The sequence below is a fragment of the Polypterus senegalus genome, chromosome 13 (genome assembly GCF_016835505.1).
Source record: "Polypterus senegalus isolate Bchr_013 chromosome 13, ASM1683550v1, whole genome shotgun sequence".
NCBI classification, from domain to species: Eukaryota; Metazoa; Chordata; class Cladistia; order Polypteriformes; family Polypteridae; genus Polypterus; species Polypterus senegalus.
In genome coordinates, this window is record NC_053166.1 from 148680073 (window position 1) to 148698215 (window position 18143).

At 42.2% G+C, this 18143-nt stretch overlaps 1 protein-coding gene across 11 annotated transcripts in view; it reads right to left on the reverse strand.

Moving 5' to 3' along the window:
* Positions 1-18143, reverse strand: part of rbfox1 (RNA binding fox-1 homolog 1) — a 2577027-nt gene that overhangs the window by 1764559 nt on the left and 794325 nt on the right. Inside the window, exon 1 of one of the 11 annotated variants that reach the window (XM_039775120.1) lies at positions 11304-11363. The exons of the other annotated variants lie outside the window; for them this stretch is intronic. Within the exon in view, the coding sequence (XP_039631054.1) occupies positions 11304-11348 (45 nt within the window). The 5' untranslated portion in view covers positions 11349-11363. Of the gene's footprint in view, positions 1-11303; positions 11364-18143 lie in introns of those variants that run through there. 11 annotated transcript variants of the gene reach the window in all.

Sequence of the window (18143 nt, forward strand, 5' to 3'; positions counted from 1 at the left end):
ACTCGAGGCTTACAGTATTTTTAACATATTTACAGTACCACGTAGCTGACATAATGAGTCATGGACAGAGCCCTAGCAAAAACGCTTACGGTGAGTAAATGAGGCAAGAGGCGGAGATAAATTCCATTCTTTTATTTATTTATTTTTTAACTTTATTATTAGGAAATGGTATGCTGCACTTTGCTTTCTTCAAGGGGTGTCATTGCGGTTTGCTAATAAGCACATCAACAAGAACAACAGCAACAATTTATTTCTTGTATCGCCTGAAATCACACGAGGAATGCTTCAATAGGTTTTAACAGGCCCCAGTTTTTTGACAGCCAACCCCAAGCCTTGACTCCCTAAGAAGACAGGAAGAGAAACAAGAAGACATCTCCAGAAACCCGGGGTTCAAGTTATTGGCTGATCACCCTTTGTGTTTATTCCTCAGGACGTCCGCCTGCGGTTTCTCTGCATACTCTGTGTCGATATACAGTGGTGTGAAAAACTATTTGCCCCCTTCCTGATTTCTTATTCCTTTGTTATATTTGACTAATGGTTAAATGTGTTTGATGATCAGAAACATTTTGTGTGACAAATATGCAAAAGAATAAGAAATCAGGAACGGGGCAAATAGTTTTTCACACCACTGTATGCATGTTAGGTTAAAATGGCATCATAACAAGAGGCTCAGAAAATGAAATGCTACAGTTTTATTACTGAGGTCTGATTGGATAAGAAAATAAATATCCATCCAACCATCCATTAACCAGCCTGTTATATCCTAACTACAGGGTCATGGGGGTCTGATGGAGCCAATCCCAGCCAACACAGGGTGCAAGGCAGGAAACAAACCCCAGGCAGGGCACCAGCCCACCGCAGGAAAATAAATATAATATACTGAATTATCTCAGTAACACGGACAAAACTTCATAACCCAATTCAGGATCACAAGGCAGCCTCATGAGGAACGCAGTAACAGCTCCACACAGGATGCCAGCCCATCACGGTGCCCACCCATGCAAACGCCCACACTGACACCCATAAAGGGTCAGTTCACAATCGCCAGTTAAGTCTAAAGTGAAGAAAAAGAGATGAAAGTCAGACGAAAACCCACACAGACAAGCATCATGACTACATGTTCAAAGTACTTTGTGCCCGATAAAATTAAGATAGCCGTGCAGTACGCCTCAGCATCCACGATGGTTAAACATCAACAACAAAATACTTTTTCTCCAAGATAAGTTAGTATTTCACACGAAAGAGAAACCTTTGTGAGTGTGCATTGAATTATTAAGTGTAAAGAATCTGTTTGCTAATTTTTACGTCTGTATTGTTTCATTCATCGTGTGGTGGGAGCGGCAACGTGCTGTAATCAGCGCATGCTCCTGACTTCCTCCTACTCCTCTTTTGCTTATTCAGAGGAAGTACTCTTTAATTAATTGAAAAATTGCTTTATGTTATTTATTTATTTAGTTAGTGTGTGTTAACTTATTAAGGTTATTACTATGAAATAGCTAAATTTTCTGAGTTTTTCTGTAATTGCCCAAATTACCACTATGAGAAATAGAAATAAGCTGTAACGCTCCACCTGAGAGAAAAACTGTAAGGCTAGTCGCCAGCATTCAGACATCAATTCTGATTGCTTCACAGCCGAACAGGACACGGTAAAAAAAAAAAAGAAATAGAAATAAGCACATTTAAGCAACGTATATAATCACGTATAAGTAGAGTTTTGAAACCCGAAAAATCGATCATAAAATCAGACCCGACTTATGCGCCTGTTCGAAAATATGACACTTAGTTTTTTTTTTCTTAATACGTCTTCTTGCCTCCTCCAGTCTCACACCAGTTTCTCAGACATATGAAATTGTGTTGCAGCAGCGCAGCTCCCAATTTCTTTTGCCACTTCAACGACTTTTAATTTAAATCCAGCTTCATATTTTCTACTGATCGTAGAAAAGGGATGCTCTTACAATAAAGGTGTACGAGAGTGTGAGATACAAAAAACATAAATCAGTGCAAACGTCGCTTCGGAATAGTGCGGGTATTACCGTGTGGTCACGTAGGCACAATACATAGAAAAAGAAGGCCGTGTGCTCGGTGGTTACTCTCTCAAGTGGGCGTTAGCAGATCATAATCTCTTGAATAAATAGGGTGAGTTTTCTACATCCGACTTATATGACGACATTATAAAATACTAGACAGTAACGACGTACTGTATAATAACGTGCAGTGAAAACACTTGATTTGAGCATTCCTAGTTTTCATCCTCTTTCTCTGTACGTTTACCATTCATTTGCTCAGAGGTTGACGCGCTTGCTGCTTCCTGAGCAGCTCTTCTTGTCTCCACCGTAGCAGCCCGCTTCTTCTCGTCTTTCGTCGGTAACTTTTCGCGTTAAAACTGATTAAGTCAGTGTTTGGGTTGCAATTACTTAATTGTTCAGTTAAGCTGGCACTCAAGTCTTTAATCATCCTCAAGAATGATTTAAGATATGAAGAGGTAGGGGAAGTGATGGCGAAGGTGGTAGGGAATGAGAATGGCGCCCGTACACATGCGCCGCACGGCTGCTGCCGAGAGTTGATTCTACAATAAAATAAAATAAAAATAAAAAGAGGAATAACCTTGGCGGTCAATCGTCACCCCAAAAGCTGACAGAAGACGTCATGTAGTATATGTGTGTCAAATGATTGGTGATTTAAAATCCTGGACAGACAAACAAACAGCTACGGTAGCGTATTATAGAAGAAGACCAGACATTATACGGTAAAATGAAGCACTGACTTATCCGTGGAAGAACTTGAACGTGAGTATATACGGTACATAAAAATATAATTGTAAACACCAAAAAAAAAAAAATGTGACTGGAAAACCATGAGCATTTTCAAGGGGGTCTCCAGTCCTCTCCAATGGGGTGTCCCCACTGCCCCCCAACCACGAACCTGACGTTAAAATTCACCTGTTCTTCTGGCGTGTTCTTTACATTTCTGAACCTGAAGGTACCATATATTTATTTAGTTCTGTCATGAATTATTATTATTATGGTATTACAGGAATGATTTATCATTTATTTTTAGAGCAGCAGCTCTAATTTGAATGATGTGAACCCATAAAAAAAAATATCTGATACTGCTCTTCTCTTTTGGTTCTTCGGCCCACATTATCTAAATGTGGAACTAGAAGATGGCATCCCCTCAATAATTGATTTTATTTTTTTAGCCCCCATGAAGAATTGTCCTGCTCCCCCGAGTTTGGACGGCCATTTTCAGAGAGTCAAAAGCTGCCAAATGTTTTTTTTCTTTTTGAGTACAACTGGTCATCCCTTTTGCTAACTGACCAGGGGCCTCATGCATAAAGGCGTGCGTGGAATTCGCACTATAACATGACGTAAGCACAAAAGCCAAAATGTGCTTACGCACAGAAAAATCCAGATGCATAAATATGTGCGTACTCCAGCATCTGCGTTCTTCCACTCCATAAATCCCGGTCAGCGTGAAAAGTAACGCTCGTGCACGCGCCTTCTGTCCCGCCCCCAACTCCTCCCAGAATGACGCCTCTTTGAATAAGCAAATCAATATAAATAACCCTTAAGACCAGCGTTCTGTGAAAAGGCTATGGCAAAAGCACGGGGGAAAATAGAAGAAGTTCAGCAAATACCAAGTGGAGGCAAATGTACTATTTGTTGGTTTAAACTGTGGTATAAACAAGAAAAGGAAGTGGGTCGAGTGACATAGCGTGTCGGAGAAACTCGAAAGCTCAAATTCTTAAAGTTGCACAGTGCCCGAAATAAAAAAGAAGTTGTCAGATATCAAAGTCGGCGTGAAAAGGCGAGTCCTAGCCCACCGTCTGAATGTCATATGAAAGCTTATTAGGGTACAGAGAAAAACAAAATAGGTACACAGTGGGGAAAAAAGCACGAAATTTCCACTTTAATCACGTAGTTTATTTTGTCATTAAAGTAGAACATCGTAAACTTCATCTTAAAATCATTTAATTAACTAGTTTCTCAAATCCCATCGTAACTAAAGTAGCACATTAAATGCTTTGTTTTGTATTTGATCTTCAATGTGCTCTATGTGTGTGAATCACTACGTGCTTCCGTTCTTTCTCTTTCTCCGACAGGACACAGAATTCATTACATTTGTGATATTACAGCTCTCTAAATAATTAAAATACTGAGATGTATACGTGATATCATTTTCATCATGATTGGAATGAAAGCATGTTATTAAACATGGGAACACGATGGCGTAGTGATTGTTCATGTCTCACACAAGATGCTGCCGCCATGCGCGACCTTCGATGAAATAATTTATTGTAGCAGTCCTGTCTCTTTCAAACGTACTAACCTCCAGTTCCTGTCGTTACTTTTCTTTCCTCAAATACCCCATCGCCACACAATCAGCTCTGTAATAGACGTTAAGCCATCTGTAAGCTTACAACAACGATTCTTCAAAACTTTTAAGGAACATTGAAATATCTTCATAGTACGTGTTTAATTATTCTATCCATCTATCCTTCCAGTGTCACGCCAGCCTCAGTAAATATACAGCGCAAGGCAGGGACAATACGTGAACTTGCTAGCGCTGCGGCACCGTGTCCTCACATGTTTAATTATTAACAATATAGATTATTTAAATGGAGTTAAAGGTTTATCTGTATAATATAATCAACATATTTTGCTGCATTTCATCTTAAAAATGATATCGTCATCATATGTAAATACGTGCTTTATAAAAGTGGCGCATGTTGTGCAATATTATACTGTAACTGTAGTGCAAGTTTACAGTGAGGTGATTGTACTTATAAGTACAGACAGTTCTACAAGGAGCACTTGATTGACTGTTTATAGTTCTTGGGATGAAACTGTTTCTGAATCGCGAGGTCCGTACAGGAAAGGCTTTGAAACGTTTGCCGTGGCTGAGGCAGGGTGTGCTTGATGCTGTATCCCGATATTTCTCTTTCCGATCAGCTGCTGCTGTGATTCCCCACACAGATACAGTGATTTAAATACTCCGAGTGGTGCAGTGAGAGAAATGTTGAAAAAGATGATCCACTGTGGCAACCCTTAAAGGGAGCAGCTGAAAGAAGAAGAAGAAGAAGAAAGTGCAGTGAGAGTAACAACGCTAAAGCAGTTATGGTATTTGGATTACTATAGATATTCCCTGGACCTTTATATTGTTACAGGTAATCTACAATCGGATGCATTACACTAATAAACAATATGCGGTTAGTTTCAGTGTATTTATAAAGCCGCGTCAGAAATGTGGTTCTAAGAAATAAAGGGTAACCACACAGGAACAGTAGAACTGCTTTGACGTTGGGTGCCACCAGTCTGCAAAACTTGTGTACGACAGGGTATGAGGTACCGTGGAAAAGTGAGTGGCTTTATGCCAAGTTTAGGTTTTATACATCGCAATTTGAACATGGAAACGTTCTTACGCAACATTTCTGTGCGGACGCACCGTTTATGTATGAGGCCGCAGATGTTTGGAGAAAATCTAAATGCAGATATTCACAAATTTCAAGTGTAGAAAATGAAGAGCTTTGGTTCTAAGAATTCGATTAGATAGATAGATAGATAGATAGATAGATAGATAGATAGATAGATAGATAGATAGATAGATAGATAGATAGATAGATAGATAGATAGATAGATAGATAGATAACCCCCCGGGTGGAACTGAAGAGTCACTGAAGGGTCTCCTCAGTCTGTCAGTGGAGCAGGACGGTGACAGCAGTCTGTCGCTGAAGTTGCTCCTCTGTCTGGAGATGATCCTGTTCAGTGGATGCAGTGGATTCTCCAAGATTGACAGGAGTCTGCTCAGCGCCCGTCGCTCTGCCACGGATGTCAAACTGTCCAGCTTCATTCCTACAATAGAGCCTGCCTTCCTCACCAGTCTGTCCAGGCGTGAGGTGTCCCTCTTCTTTATGCTGCGTCCCCAGCACACCACCGCGTAGAAGAGGGCGCTCGCCACAACCGCCTGATAGAACATCTGTAGCATCTTATTGCAGATGTTAAATAATGTTGATTATGCCTGTCCATTAACAATAAATTGTGTACATGTGCTCCACTTATAATAATGCAAACTGCAAGTCTTTCATTTTTTTAATGCTATTTACCAAAATCCCTTTCCTATCGCATACTGCTGGCGAACACCCCTTTTCTGCCATTTGCACTTTTCTTTCTTAGGGGGAGGTGTTGGCAGGCGGTCCAATAGACTTCTCGAGAAGAATGCTGCGTGTTACCAAATCAAGGAGCCCAGATCTGCTCCCTCCTTTTCAATGTTTTTCGTACTCCCCAATTTGGCATCTCCTGTTGACTGCTCTCACTGTGAAACATGAGATCAATTCCACTTGGTTTCTTTGAGAATGGTCAGGAAGCTACAAAGCGTATTACTGTCTTATTCATCTTTGACACGCTCTCTCCTTGCAAGGCCCTTGTTTAAAAAAAAAAAAAGTGAACTTTGAAAGGACGGCTTCAAAGGCGTTGTCAAGGGAAAAAAATAAATAAATGTGGTGGGACGGGAGGCTTCTGATCGAACCTGAAGTCTACTTAATGTCTGACCTGTAAAGAAATGGATGAGTCCAAAATTGGGGCCGTTGGTTTGCTGATTATGTGACCTGCCCTGTGTATCACAACGTAATGATTTGAAATATTTGTTTGTAAGACAGCGTGGCATTTAATCTGCTTGAGATTCCTAGTTATAGTATCTGTGTTCGGTTGATTGATTCTTCCACTGTAGCTATTTATTCAGTGGAATTACAAGCCATTTCTGAGAGTGGCACAAGCTTGGATACGGGCAATGTGCCATGAATTTATTTCACTGCCTGTCTATGGAGTATAAGTTAACATTAATGAAGTTTACCCTGTTATACACCTATTTTGTAAATTTTCACATATTTTAGTCTAAAATAATTGAAGCGTGCAAATATTTTATAAACGTGCCATGGAGGATGGACAGGCATCCCGGCCAGGATGAAGGAGGATTTCTTGCCTGGCCAAGAAGCCGCAATGGGCTTTAACAGGCCCTGATTCTTGACAGCCCCCCAGCTTTCACTCTCTAAGAAGACAAGGAAAAACTCCTTGTAGGGAAAAAAATAGAAGAATCCTTGGGAAAGGCAGTTCAAAAAGAGACCCCTTATAAGGTAGGTTGGGCATGCAGTGGGTGTCAAAAAGAAAGGGGGTCAATACAATACAATACACAGAACAGAACAGAAGTAATCCTCAATACAGTATAAAAATAATAGTATTACAAGCACGGAGCAGAATGTAACAGTAGATGATATCATACAACATGATTTGGATTTGTTTAGAGTCCTGGAGACCTCAGCCATCAAGCTGCCAGTGTAGAAGGAAAATTTTTTTATATTAGCATGAGAGGATAGCAAATTAACATAAAGAGCCATAAAAAGTAATTAAAAGCTTCTAAAACATTAGATTAAGCATAAATTAGAATGTTAAGCAAATAATATAGGTCGAGCAAATAGTTAACTAAAAATCAGTTATATTGCATTATTTTTTAGGCTTACAGTAAAATTTCCAGACTAAGAAAAGAACAGCAAATTAATGCACCGAAAACAGCTTTGGACAGGATAAGAGTTTGAGGACACCTGTGATTCAAGGCTAGGAAGCGATAACACAGAGAAGATGGCTCTGAAAGGCGTAGCAAAAACCAGCTGGGTTAAAGGCAACAAAAGGCTTTTGCTATAAGCAGGGTCACGCTGACATAATGCATGAAGAGAAAATCTTAGTAAATTCAGGCATTAGCAAAAATATTAGAAGAATATATTAGAAATTAACTTTAGTGTAGAAATTAAGACAAATCAAGCATGCCATGCAATGGTTAAATGAAAGCACATACTATACTTCTTTTTTATTAAAAGCTTAAGCTTCAGGTCACTATTATAAAAAGTTTGGAAGGTTTAAGAGAGCAAATGATGAGAGGAAACCCATATATGGATTTGAGGCTTTGGCCAGTTAGAGAAAATGGGAACAGCATAGAAAAATAACAAAGTCCAAGAGGGGGCCAATAAGGAGATAATAAGGAGGAAGCCATCCACCCAGTCTTAGACCAATCAAAATAAGCCGAACAGAAACCAAGAGGAATAATGGACAGTAAAACCAGGTGCAGAATGAGCTAATTGAACGAGGCCAAAATGCTAAGAAATTGCTGTAATGTTCGGGGCTCAATCTCATACAGCCGAATTGGGTTGAGTCCGTGTGGTTGATTTATTGAAATAAAGCCTTAAAGCTCTGTCTGTCTATCTCGAGTCCTAATAGCCTTTATTTTTAGGTAAAAAGCCTTCTGATGATGAATTTTTCACCACAACACCAGCTCCCCCATTTGGCCATAATGCATATGAGAGGTGTTACAGCGACAGAAGCAGCAGCCTACACCAACACTGACGGCCGGGGTTTCAAGGAGGGCTGCCATTTGGTGCTGCCCAAGACTGTAAAGCCTGACTGATCTAAGACATGGAGGACAGAGGATGACCAAGTGCTAAACAGAACAGCTGCTACAGTTCAGCTCAGTTCAATAATTACGTGTTTTGAGCCTTACGGTGGCCTATTTAGAGGGGGCACCAGGGAAGGATTCTGATGTAACATGACTTAACTGTCTGTTGTCTTCTCCTTACAGAAGGGAGAACTTCATCTCCAAGTAACTGCTGTTATCCTGCCCCTCAACCTGCTAGTAGGACAACCTCTTCCCGTCTCCAGGATATCGATTTCTGAAGGCTAGTAAGCTTAATGTTCATCACAGGTGAATTCATGGAAGAAATTATTAAGAAAAAGATGTAGAAACACAAGGCAAGAACAGGAGATTTACAGAACAGTCAGCATGGCTGCAGAAGAAGGAGGTTGTGTTTAACCAACATGCTAGAATACTGTGAAGAAGCACCCAAAGGATACGATCAAAATGGAGCAGATAATAATTCTTCACATTTATATAGTGCTCTTCTCACTATTCTAGATGTTGGGGAGCCACTTCAGCTGCCACTAATGTGTAGCATCCGGTCCTGGAGGGCCACAGTGGCTGCAGGTTTTCATTCTCACTCTTAGTGATCTGTTTTTGCTGCTAATGAACTTCTTTTGAATTCATTCTAATTGACTTGCTCTTGAAGACTCAGACCCCTTAATTGTTTCTTTTTCCTTAATTAGCAGCCAAACAATAAAGAGAAAGAAAATTAACAAAAACACGACTAGCAAACTGTGTCCGTCACACAATATTTTAAAATAAAGAAAGGTGAAGGTCTCAGGAATGATGATCTGCTCAGGTCCACGAGACATTTTACCAGAGATCTTAGAGAAAAGCCAAGCAAAATAACACCTTTATTGGCTAACTAAAAAGATTACAGGCCAGGCCAGATGTAATGGGTTAGGCGTAGGGTTAGGGTTAGGGATGATTACATCTGGCTTGAAGAAGGGGCCCGAGTTGCCTCGAAAGCTTGCATATTGTAATCTTTTTAGTTAGCCAATAAAAGGGGTCATTTTGCTTGGCTTTTCTCCACATTCACAATGTCTAACACGGTACAACACCCTAGTACTACCAGAGATCTTAGGAAGAGAAAATCAACAATTTCAGAAATGTCTGCTATTGTACAAGGAGAGAAGTGAGGAGCCATAGAATTAAAGAAAGACACGACAAGACTCTGTGCCTCATTAAGTAACTGGTTGGGGTTTGAGGCCCTGACTGAGTTGGTCTTCTGTTGGCTCACTCACTTCACGTTTCATTTCTGTTTGGGTGCCATTTAAGGAAAGAAATGAAGCAAATCCGAGGAACGATGACGAAATTTAGGGGAACAAATCTTAAAAAACAAGTCAATTAAAAGGAATGTAAAAGGAGTTAATTAGCAGCAAAAACAGGTCACCAATTAAGAAACGGGTTAGAGTGAAAACCTGTGGCCCTCCATGACCAGAGTTTGAGACCACTGACCTAGACGAAGCGATGGCAGCCATTTTGTGCCGGTATACTCACTACACATTGGCTATTTGGTGGTGAAGGGGTGAGAGACAGCTAGACAGTTAGAGACTGGGGATGATTAGAGGGCCAGAATGACCAGTCTGCGGTGGGCAATTTAGCCAGGACATCGGGGTACACCCTAATCTTTACGAAGTATGCCCAGGGATCTTTTATGACCACAGATAGTCAGCACCTTGATTTTACATCTCATCTGAAGGACGACACCATTTTAACAGCACACTGCAGTGGTCCAGATGGGATCCACACACAGACCACAGGGTAAGTGGCCCCTGCTGGCCTCACCAGTTTTTCCTAGATGGTCTCCCATCCAAGTACTAGCCAGCGTCTGAACGTGCTTAGCTTCAGGTAGGTGGTCTCTTCTGAAGTGCAGGGGTTATGGCTCTTGGTAATTTTATATGACAATAAGACAATGAATTTAATCTGCACCATCTCAAGCTTAAAACAACACTGTTTGCTGCCATCTGCTGTCAAGCTGAGCACACAAGCAAGCCCCCTCCCATGCCCCAGTCACTTATCTTTAGATAAAACCAAAATTGAACATTTCAGATGATTCCAGGGGACTGGATTAAAAAGACGGGGTTGCCACCTCCCCTGAAATGATGACAGTATGGCTGTAAGATCCAAAGTGACACTAAACACGGCCACGCAGCGCGCCAAAGTCTGCGGGAAGAGCCATGAAACGTGTCGGAGGGAGCCGCTACAAATTTCACTTACAAGAAATTACAAGGCGCACTATCAGAAAATTGAAAATTCGATGAGTGCTGTGCTTAGTTACTGTAATTCCTAAATGCAATTTCAATCTCGTGCAAATTACAAGCCATTTACTGCTCCGCGGAGTGACAGCAAGCTAAATGAGGATTTCATTATGCATTTAATGGTCTTCCACTGTTATTTGGTATTAAAAGCTTGTCGTTTAGAGTAATGTTGTTTGCCTCTGACGCAATGTGACAGTGGCCCAGCGGTTCAGGGGAGGCTGATCTCAAAAGTATTTTGTCACAACTAATACCGGCAAATGGAATCCAGACTTCGGCAAAACAAATCGGGTCACGTAATGATCTTGGCCTGGAGATCCTGACGGGGCTTAACACAAATTCGCCATGGGATCTTTCTCATCCTTGTCGTGCTTTACACCCTGGCTCAAATCGAAACAGCTTTGTGCAAGCCGGGCGCGTGATTTCTCTCCTATGATCGCTACTGCTAAATGGTGGTCTCCATGACAACCAGAGGCTTGGATGCCAAAATGGATGAATCTTCCATTAACATAGTTTAATAGCGCTGGCGTCTGCTATTATTGCAGCTTTTCTGAATGCAATGTAAAAGATTAAAAACCGACTAACCTTCAAAACTGTTGCGGCTTTGAACTCCCTGGGATGGCAGCTCATTGCTGCTGCTCTGAAGAGGCTCTCTCCTACTGTTGGCAAACTTGGACCACGGCCTTCTAAACATGTGTCAGATGTTTCAAGAGGTGCTCCAAACTGGCACCGCTGCCGGATTTAAGTGGTGCCACTTCTGCTGTTCTCAGCTACTGGGAGAATAGAAAACAGCTTGTTTCGGGCACGGCTTTGTTCTGCACGGGGAAGTGCAGGCTTCTGCTGTCAAAGGAGAAAAGATCCAAAGGGAAGGATGGGGACACTCCTGGTAGCATTCACAGATTAAAATAAATGACGGTGAAATTCAGTTTGGGAATTCAAACATTGGTATGTCTGTGTGTGTCAGTCTGGGTCCTGTAATGGACTGGCACCTTGTCCAGGATTGTTTCCTGCTTTGTATCCAGGGTCACTGAGATACGCCCTCACTCCCTGGTGTTGTGACTGCAGGTGTCAGAAAAAGTCTGAATTACCATGAGCCCCCCCTAATTTGGGATGTTCATAGGAAATGGAATGATTTACAGAACATAATAAACAAGATCAACAGTACAGATTAATGGGATTGTGGAAGAGAAGTGAAAAGAGAGTGCAGGCAGGGTGGAATGGGTGAAGAAGAGTGACAGGAGTGATTTGTGGCAGACGGGTATCAGCACGAGTGAAAGGGAAGGTCTACAGGACGAGACCAGCTTTATTATATGGGTTGGAGACGGTGGCACAGGAGACAGAGCTGGAGGTGGCAGAGTTAAAGATGCTAAGATTTGCACTGGGTGTGACGAGGATGGATAGGATTAGAAATGAGGACATTAGAGGGTCAGCTCAGGTGGGATGATAGGGAGATAGGGAGACAACAACAACATTTATTTATATAGCACATTTTCATAAAAAAAAAAAATGTAGCTCAAAGTGCTTTACATAATAAAGAATAGAAGAATAAAAGACACAGACACAGTAAGAAAATAAAATAAGTCAACATAAATTAACATAGAATAAGAGTAAGGCCAGGGTGGACAGAAAAAACAAAAAAAAAACTCCAGACGGCTGGAGAAAAAAATAAAATCTGTAGGGAATCCAGCCCATGAGACCGCCCAGTCCCCAAAGTCAGAGAGGCGAGACTGTGTTGGTTTGGGCATGTGCAGAGGAGAGATGATGAATATAATGAGAGAAGGGTGCTAAGGATAGAGCTGCCAGGCAAGGGGAGGAGAGGAAGGCCTAAGAGAAGGTTTATGGAAGTGGTGAGAGAGGACATGCAGGTGATGGGTGTTATAGAGGACAGAAAGAGATGGAAGAAGATGATCTGCTTTGGCAACACCTAACAGGAGCAGCCGGAGGAAGAAGAAGAAGAAGAATTTACCATAATAAAATATTTGAAATGTGTGCTTCAATTTAAATAACTAAAGCCTAAATATTATTGATTGTTAAAGAAACAAGTAAAAACTAACATCATATTTCAACAGCCTAAAATGATCCCCCACATGTCTGTGTTTGAAATTTGTCATTTTTAAGATTCTCAGGGTGGCCCTTAGAGAGCTGAGACCACTAGTAAAGAATCATATATCAAACATACGATCATACACTACCGGTCAAAAGTTTTAAACACCTTAGTGTGTCCAGTTTTTCTTCAAATATAATCCGCTTAAATGCAATGAATGACCCAAAAGGTAAGAAGTAAACTACCAGAGGTTTAAATGTAAAGTTAGCAAAAACTGAAAGAAAAGGACATTTCAAATGGGTTTTTCTTGAGAGAACAACTCACTGCTTACAACCTTCAGATGTGCTGCAGCGATTACAGTAAATGAAGCCTTGCAAGTTGAAGCACACAATTTGCACAGGTGTCCCAGCTTCTGGTGATTACTAAAAAGCCTCTCTGCCTGTCCTAAAGCAGAGTTGGACCGGACTGTGTGAATACTCCCACTGAAGTACAACTTGCACAATATTCCAGGGATAATGGCAAACGAAATGAGACAGAACATTCTTACCCTTAGAAGTGCAGGCCTTTCATTTAGAGAAATTGCAAAATAAAATCAAAGTGTCAGTGAGTGCAGTGGTGTCCTACAGCACACTGGCACCAGTTCAGTGCCCACAGCTAACTCAGCCTGTGACCCTGAATGAGTCAATTGACCTGTCGGTAGTCACACAACTGGCAGAAACTCTGATAGGAAGAGATCTGGCAGAGCCAAAGTCACCAGCCAATCAGAAGATGAGTTTCTAAGGGTCACCCGCTGACGTGATCACAGGCGCCTCACAGCTTCAAACTCAGCTTAACAGAGCATGTGTCAGTTTGGACTGTGAGGAGGAGACTTTGTGCTGCAGGTCTGACAGGCGAGTGACGCCAATCCTTAAAGGACACAACAGGGCCTTGAAATACCAGCTGTGGACTACTGAGGACTGGAAGAAAGTCTTACGTAACGAAGAATCCAAACTGGAAATCTTTGGTTCATCACACAGGGTCGAGTTGGTGACAGGAAGGTTCCTCAGTGTGTGTCACCAGGTGTGAAACATGGAGGAGGAAGTGTGATGGTCTGGGGTTTTTTTGCTGGAGGCAGAGTTGGTGAGTGGCATTCTGAATCACAACGGTTACTATGTTTGACTTTTACAAGGTGCAGGCTACTTTGAACTTGAATAAAATTTGGTACACTTGATCATTCCTTGACTTATTTTTTCTTTTTACTCGCCATTAGTTATTTGTTCTATGCCTTGATTTCATGAAACATTAAGATATTGAAGTGAACGCATTTCCATAAAAACTGAAAAAACTGAGGTGTTGACCAGCAGCACATTTGTTGTCAGCAACCTCAAAGTACCATAAAACGACATTCTGTATGTCTGTTTAACCGATTCCCACTTCTGTGAGTTCTCCTTTAAAGTTTGTCCATCTTATCCCATTAGCAGGTGAACCCCTCGGGGTCAATTAATGTGCCAGGCACAACTTCAAATCCCCCTGATCATTTGGTTTATCAAAAAGGTGTACTTTACTGCACACAATATGGTCCAAAAAATGAGGGTTTTCTGATTTAGACTGTCAAAAGTATATGGTAGTCCAAAAAGCTTGGTGTCTTGCATAACTAGACATGAAGAGAAGTGGAACGGTATATCACATGAGGGTTTTACTGTATCATACTGGTGAGTCAGGAGGGGCTGGTCAAATCAAACTGAAATGATTTCAAACAGTTCAGAAGTGATTCTTAGGAACACAACACTTAAAAACCGGCAAACTCACAATAGACGTAAATAGAATAAACTGAGCCTCCCCTCGGCCCGCTGCCTCTCTCTCTCTCTCTCAGATTTGCACTAATAAATTGGTACTGCAAGTGAACTGTGATAGCCCAACGAGAGAAGTCACAAAATCAACCGGAATGTTCAAGCAAACTATAGAAAAAAACCCAACTTAAACCCGTTAAGTAGTTCTGTCATGAAAGCGGACAGACATACAGACATTGGATTTTATATATACAGGTATATATAGAGATTAGCCATCCCCTGCGGCTTAGCCCGCGCATTAGTGAAACAGGACATCGAGGAGGGCCTGCCCCGGCTCTCTATGCCTGACGTCACTCTTCCCCCTCCCCTTGGCCCGTAGCCTCTGTCACGGATTAGCGCAAATATATCACTCCTGCAAGAAAACTGTGATTCTTAGCGCGATGAGAGAACTTGCAAAATCAACCAGAATGTTCAAGCAAATTCTAGAAAAAAACCCGATCTAAATCCATTAAGTAGTTCTCTCATTCATTAGCTAAGCGGATGTAAGATACGCCACAAGACCGGCGTGTGACTGAGGATGGCCCCGCCCAGTTCCCTACTCCTGAGGCCCTGCCTCCCTCCCCTCAGCCTGCCCCCTCTCTCTCTCATATTCTTCTGAATAAATCAGTACCAAAAATGAACTATGACACTTAGCACGATGAGAGAAGTCACAAAATCAACCGGAATGTTCAAACAAATTATAGAAAAAGACCCGATCTAAATCCGTTGAGTAGTTCTCTTGTTTGCTAACTAAACGGAGTTATGGTTACGCCCCTAGGCCGACACGTGAGTGAGGAGGGCCACGTCCCCACAGCCTGATGAGTCTCTCTCAGATTTTTCGCTAATAAATCGGTACAACAAGCAAACTATGATATGTAGCATGATGAGAGAAGTCACAAAATCAACCAGAATGTTCAAACATATTATAGAAAAAGACCCGATCTAAATCCGTTGCGTAGTTCTCTCGTAAAAAGCGGACAGACATACAGATAGACAGATGTTGGATTTTATATATAGAGAGAGACTAGCCATCCCCCGGGCTTCGCCCGCGCATTAGTGAAACAGGACAACAAGGAGGGCCTGCCCCGGCTCTCTACGCCTGACGTCACTCTTCCCGCTCACCTCGTCCTGCAGCCTCTGTCTCGGATTAGCACAAATATATCACTCCTGCAAGCAAACTATGATTCTTAGCGCAGTGAGAGAAGTCGCAAAATCAACCAGAATGTTCAAGCAAATTCTAGAAAAAGCCCCGATCTAAATCCATTAAGTAGTTCTCTCATTCATTAGCTAAGCGGATGTAAGATACGCCACAAGACCGGCGTGTGACTGAGGATGGCCCCGCCCAGTTCCCTACTCCTGAGGCCCTGCCTCCCTCCCCTCAGCCTGCCCCCTCTCTCTCTCATATTCTTCTGAATAAATCAGTACCAAAAATGAACTATGACACTTAGCACGATGAGAGAAGTCACAAAATCAACCGGAATGTTCAAACAAATTCTAGAAAAAGACCCGATCTAAATCCGTTAAGTAGTTTTCTCGTGAAAAGTGGACAGACAGACAGACTGGTCTAAAAAACTATAAGAAAGTTTGCACTTGGACCACGAAATTTTTTGAAACCGTTTCTCAGCGAGCACCTATGGGCCAAGGGTAACCTAACATTCCAAATTTCAAGTCCCAAGTTCTCATGGTTCGGGAGATTTCATGATGAGTGAGTCAGCGGTATTTGGCTTTTATATATATTTATATATTGTGGGAAGCAGCCTGAACACAGACAGACGGACATCATTTTTAGTCCAACACACGTTTATTTCTAGTAATAATAAAGTGCACAACCCAGTGCCGCAGCACCAATCACCCCAACAGTCCAGGCCTCTGTCCACAATGCCTTTGCTTCAGACCGCATCCTTCTTTCTCCTTCCAGACCTCGTCCTCTTCCATCCAACTCCAGCCCTGAATGAAGGGAGGCGGCCCCTTTTATACAAGCCCGGATGGGCTCCAGGTGCTTCCCGACACTCCTCCGCGGACACTCCCCTGTGTGGTGGAAGTGCCGGCTGCGCACCCTGAAGCCCTCTGGGTGTCCCCAGTCTTCTTCCCCCCAGCACTTCCTTGTGTGGCGGAAGTGCTGAGGTCCAGGGGTCTTCAGGCACCGGTGCGCCCCCTGGCGGTGACCACGGGCCCATACAGGGTTGAGCCCAGGGCGGTCGCCCCCTCGTGGTCTGGAGGAGGTCCTCCTGGGCGTCCCGGCTGGGTACCACCCCCAGCCGTCTGCCACAATCTATAGATTAAGAGCCTCACATTAAAGTCTTTACCAATCATATCAATATTCACAAGTGCTTCTTAAACACAGTGAGGAAGACAGAAATTGGAAAGGAGTTGGGCAGCTCATTCTACCAGCTAGGAGCAACACATGGAAAAAGTCTTGATTGAGATTTGATGCCGCACAGCGGTGGCATAGCTAGATGCCATCCATCAGATGACCTGAGTGGGTGAGAAGGAGCAGAAGACCTCATGAGTGCCTCCGTATAATATACAATATTATACTTGGAATAAGCTACCAAGCAGTGTGGCAGACAGTAAGACTTTAGGGACTTTCAAAACACGACGTGACTTTTTTTTTTATTTAGGGCTGAATGGCCTGTTCTCGCCCAGAGTGTTCTAATGTAGAATGTATGAAGTATATAATTAATATGGTGGTACCTGACAAACATACTTACCAACCCAGCAAAATGTTTCTGTAAAAGAACAGACTTTTCTTTTTACTTATTTTTGCCTCACAAGATGAGTTTGGCTCACTACCACCTTTCACAGACCACAAGTGACTGCTGGACATGCCTACGTGGGTGTTGACCAACTGACTAGTCAATAGGCAAGCATTCAAGACTTTTGAAATAACGCACGATCAACTCAACAGTCTTGTCCAAACTGATGTACAGAATGATGGCCCTGGCAGCAGTGCCACTCCTCTCCTGCTACGTACTTCAGAGAGGAGCGTAGAAGGTATGCAAGTATGGAGAAGCTCATCAGATGAAATCCGACTTCAGGCTATGTAAGTGAAACCCAAGATCTGCGCCATGTCGCTATACCTCAACAATGGAAGGGTTTATGCCTTCAAATGTCTTCCCCTCTCCTCCAACTGAGAGGTCCACTTGCTCAATAACAGTAAAGGCAACTTTTAAGCACTTTGCCTGACATTCTTGAAAAGCTACCTGGAGCCACAGCAAAATAGGAAGAAGATCATTTACAGAAGCAGCAAATCCCTCTGCCATTGTGGAGGAAAGCTAGGATTTGAAGACTCTGTTAGCATTTGAATGGACAGACTTATCGCCTGCGTTAGACTTGAAGTAAAAAAAAAAAAAAAGAAAAGAGAAAGAAAAACCTCTTCATTTAAATGGAAATATTTGAAGTGCATATAGATGGAGCCTGCATTGCCTTCCCATTATAAAAGGAAGAAAATTTGACTCCATATAATAGTCTCTAAAATAGACTAGGGATTGAGGAACGGCTGAAACTTTGTGAAAAAGACAGCAAAAAAAAAGCACTTAAGTTCACATGTTAATAAGGATTTGAAATGATGAG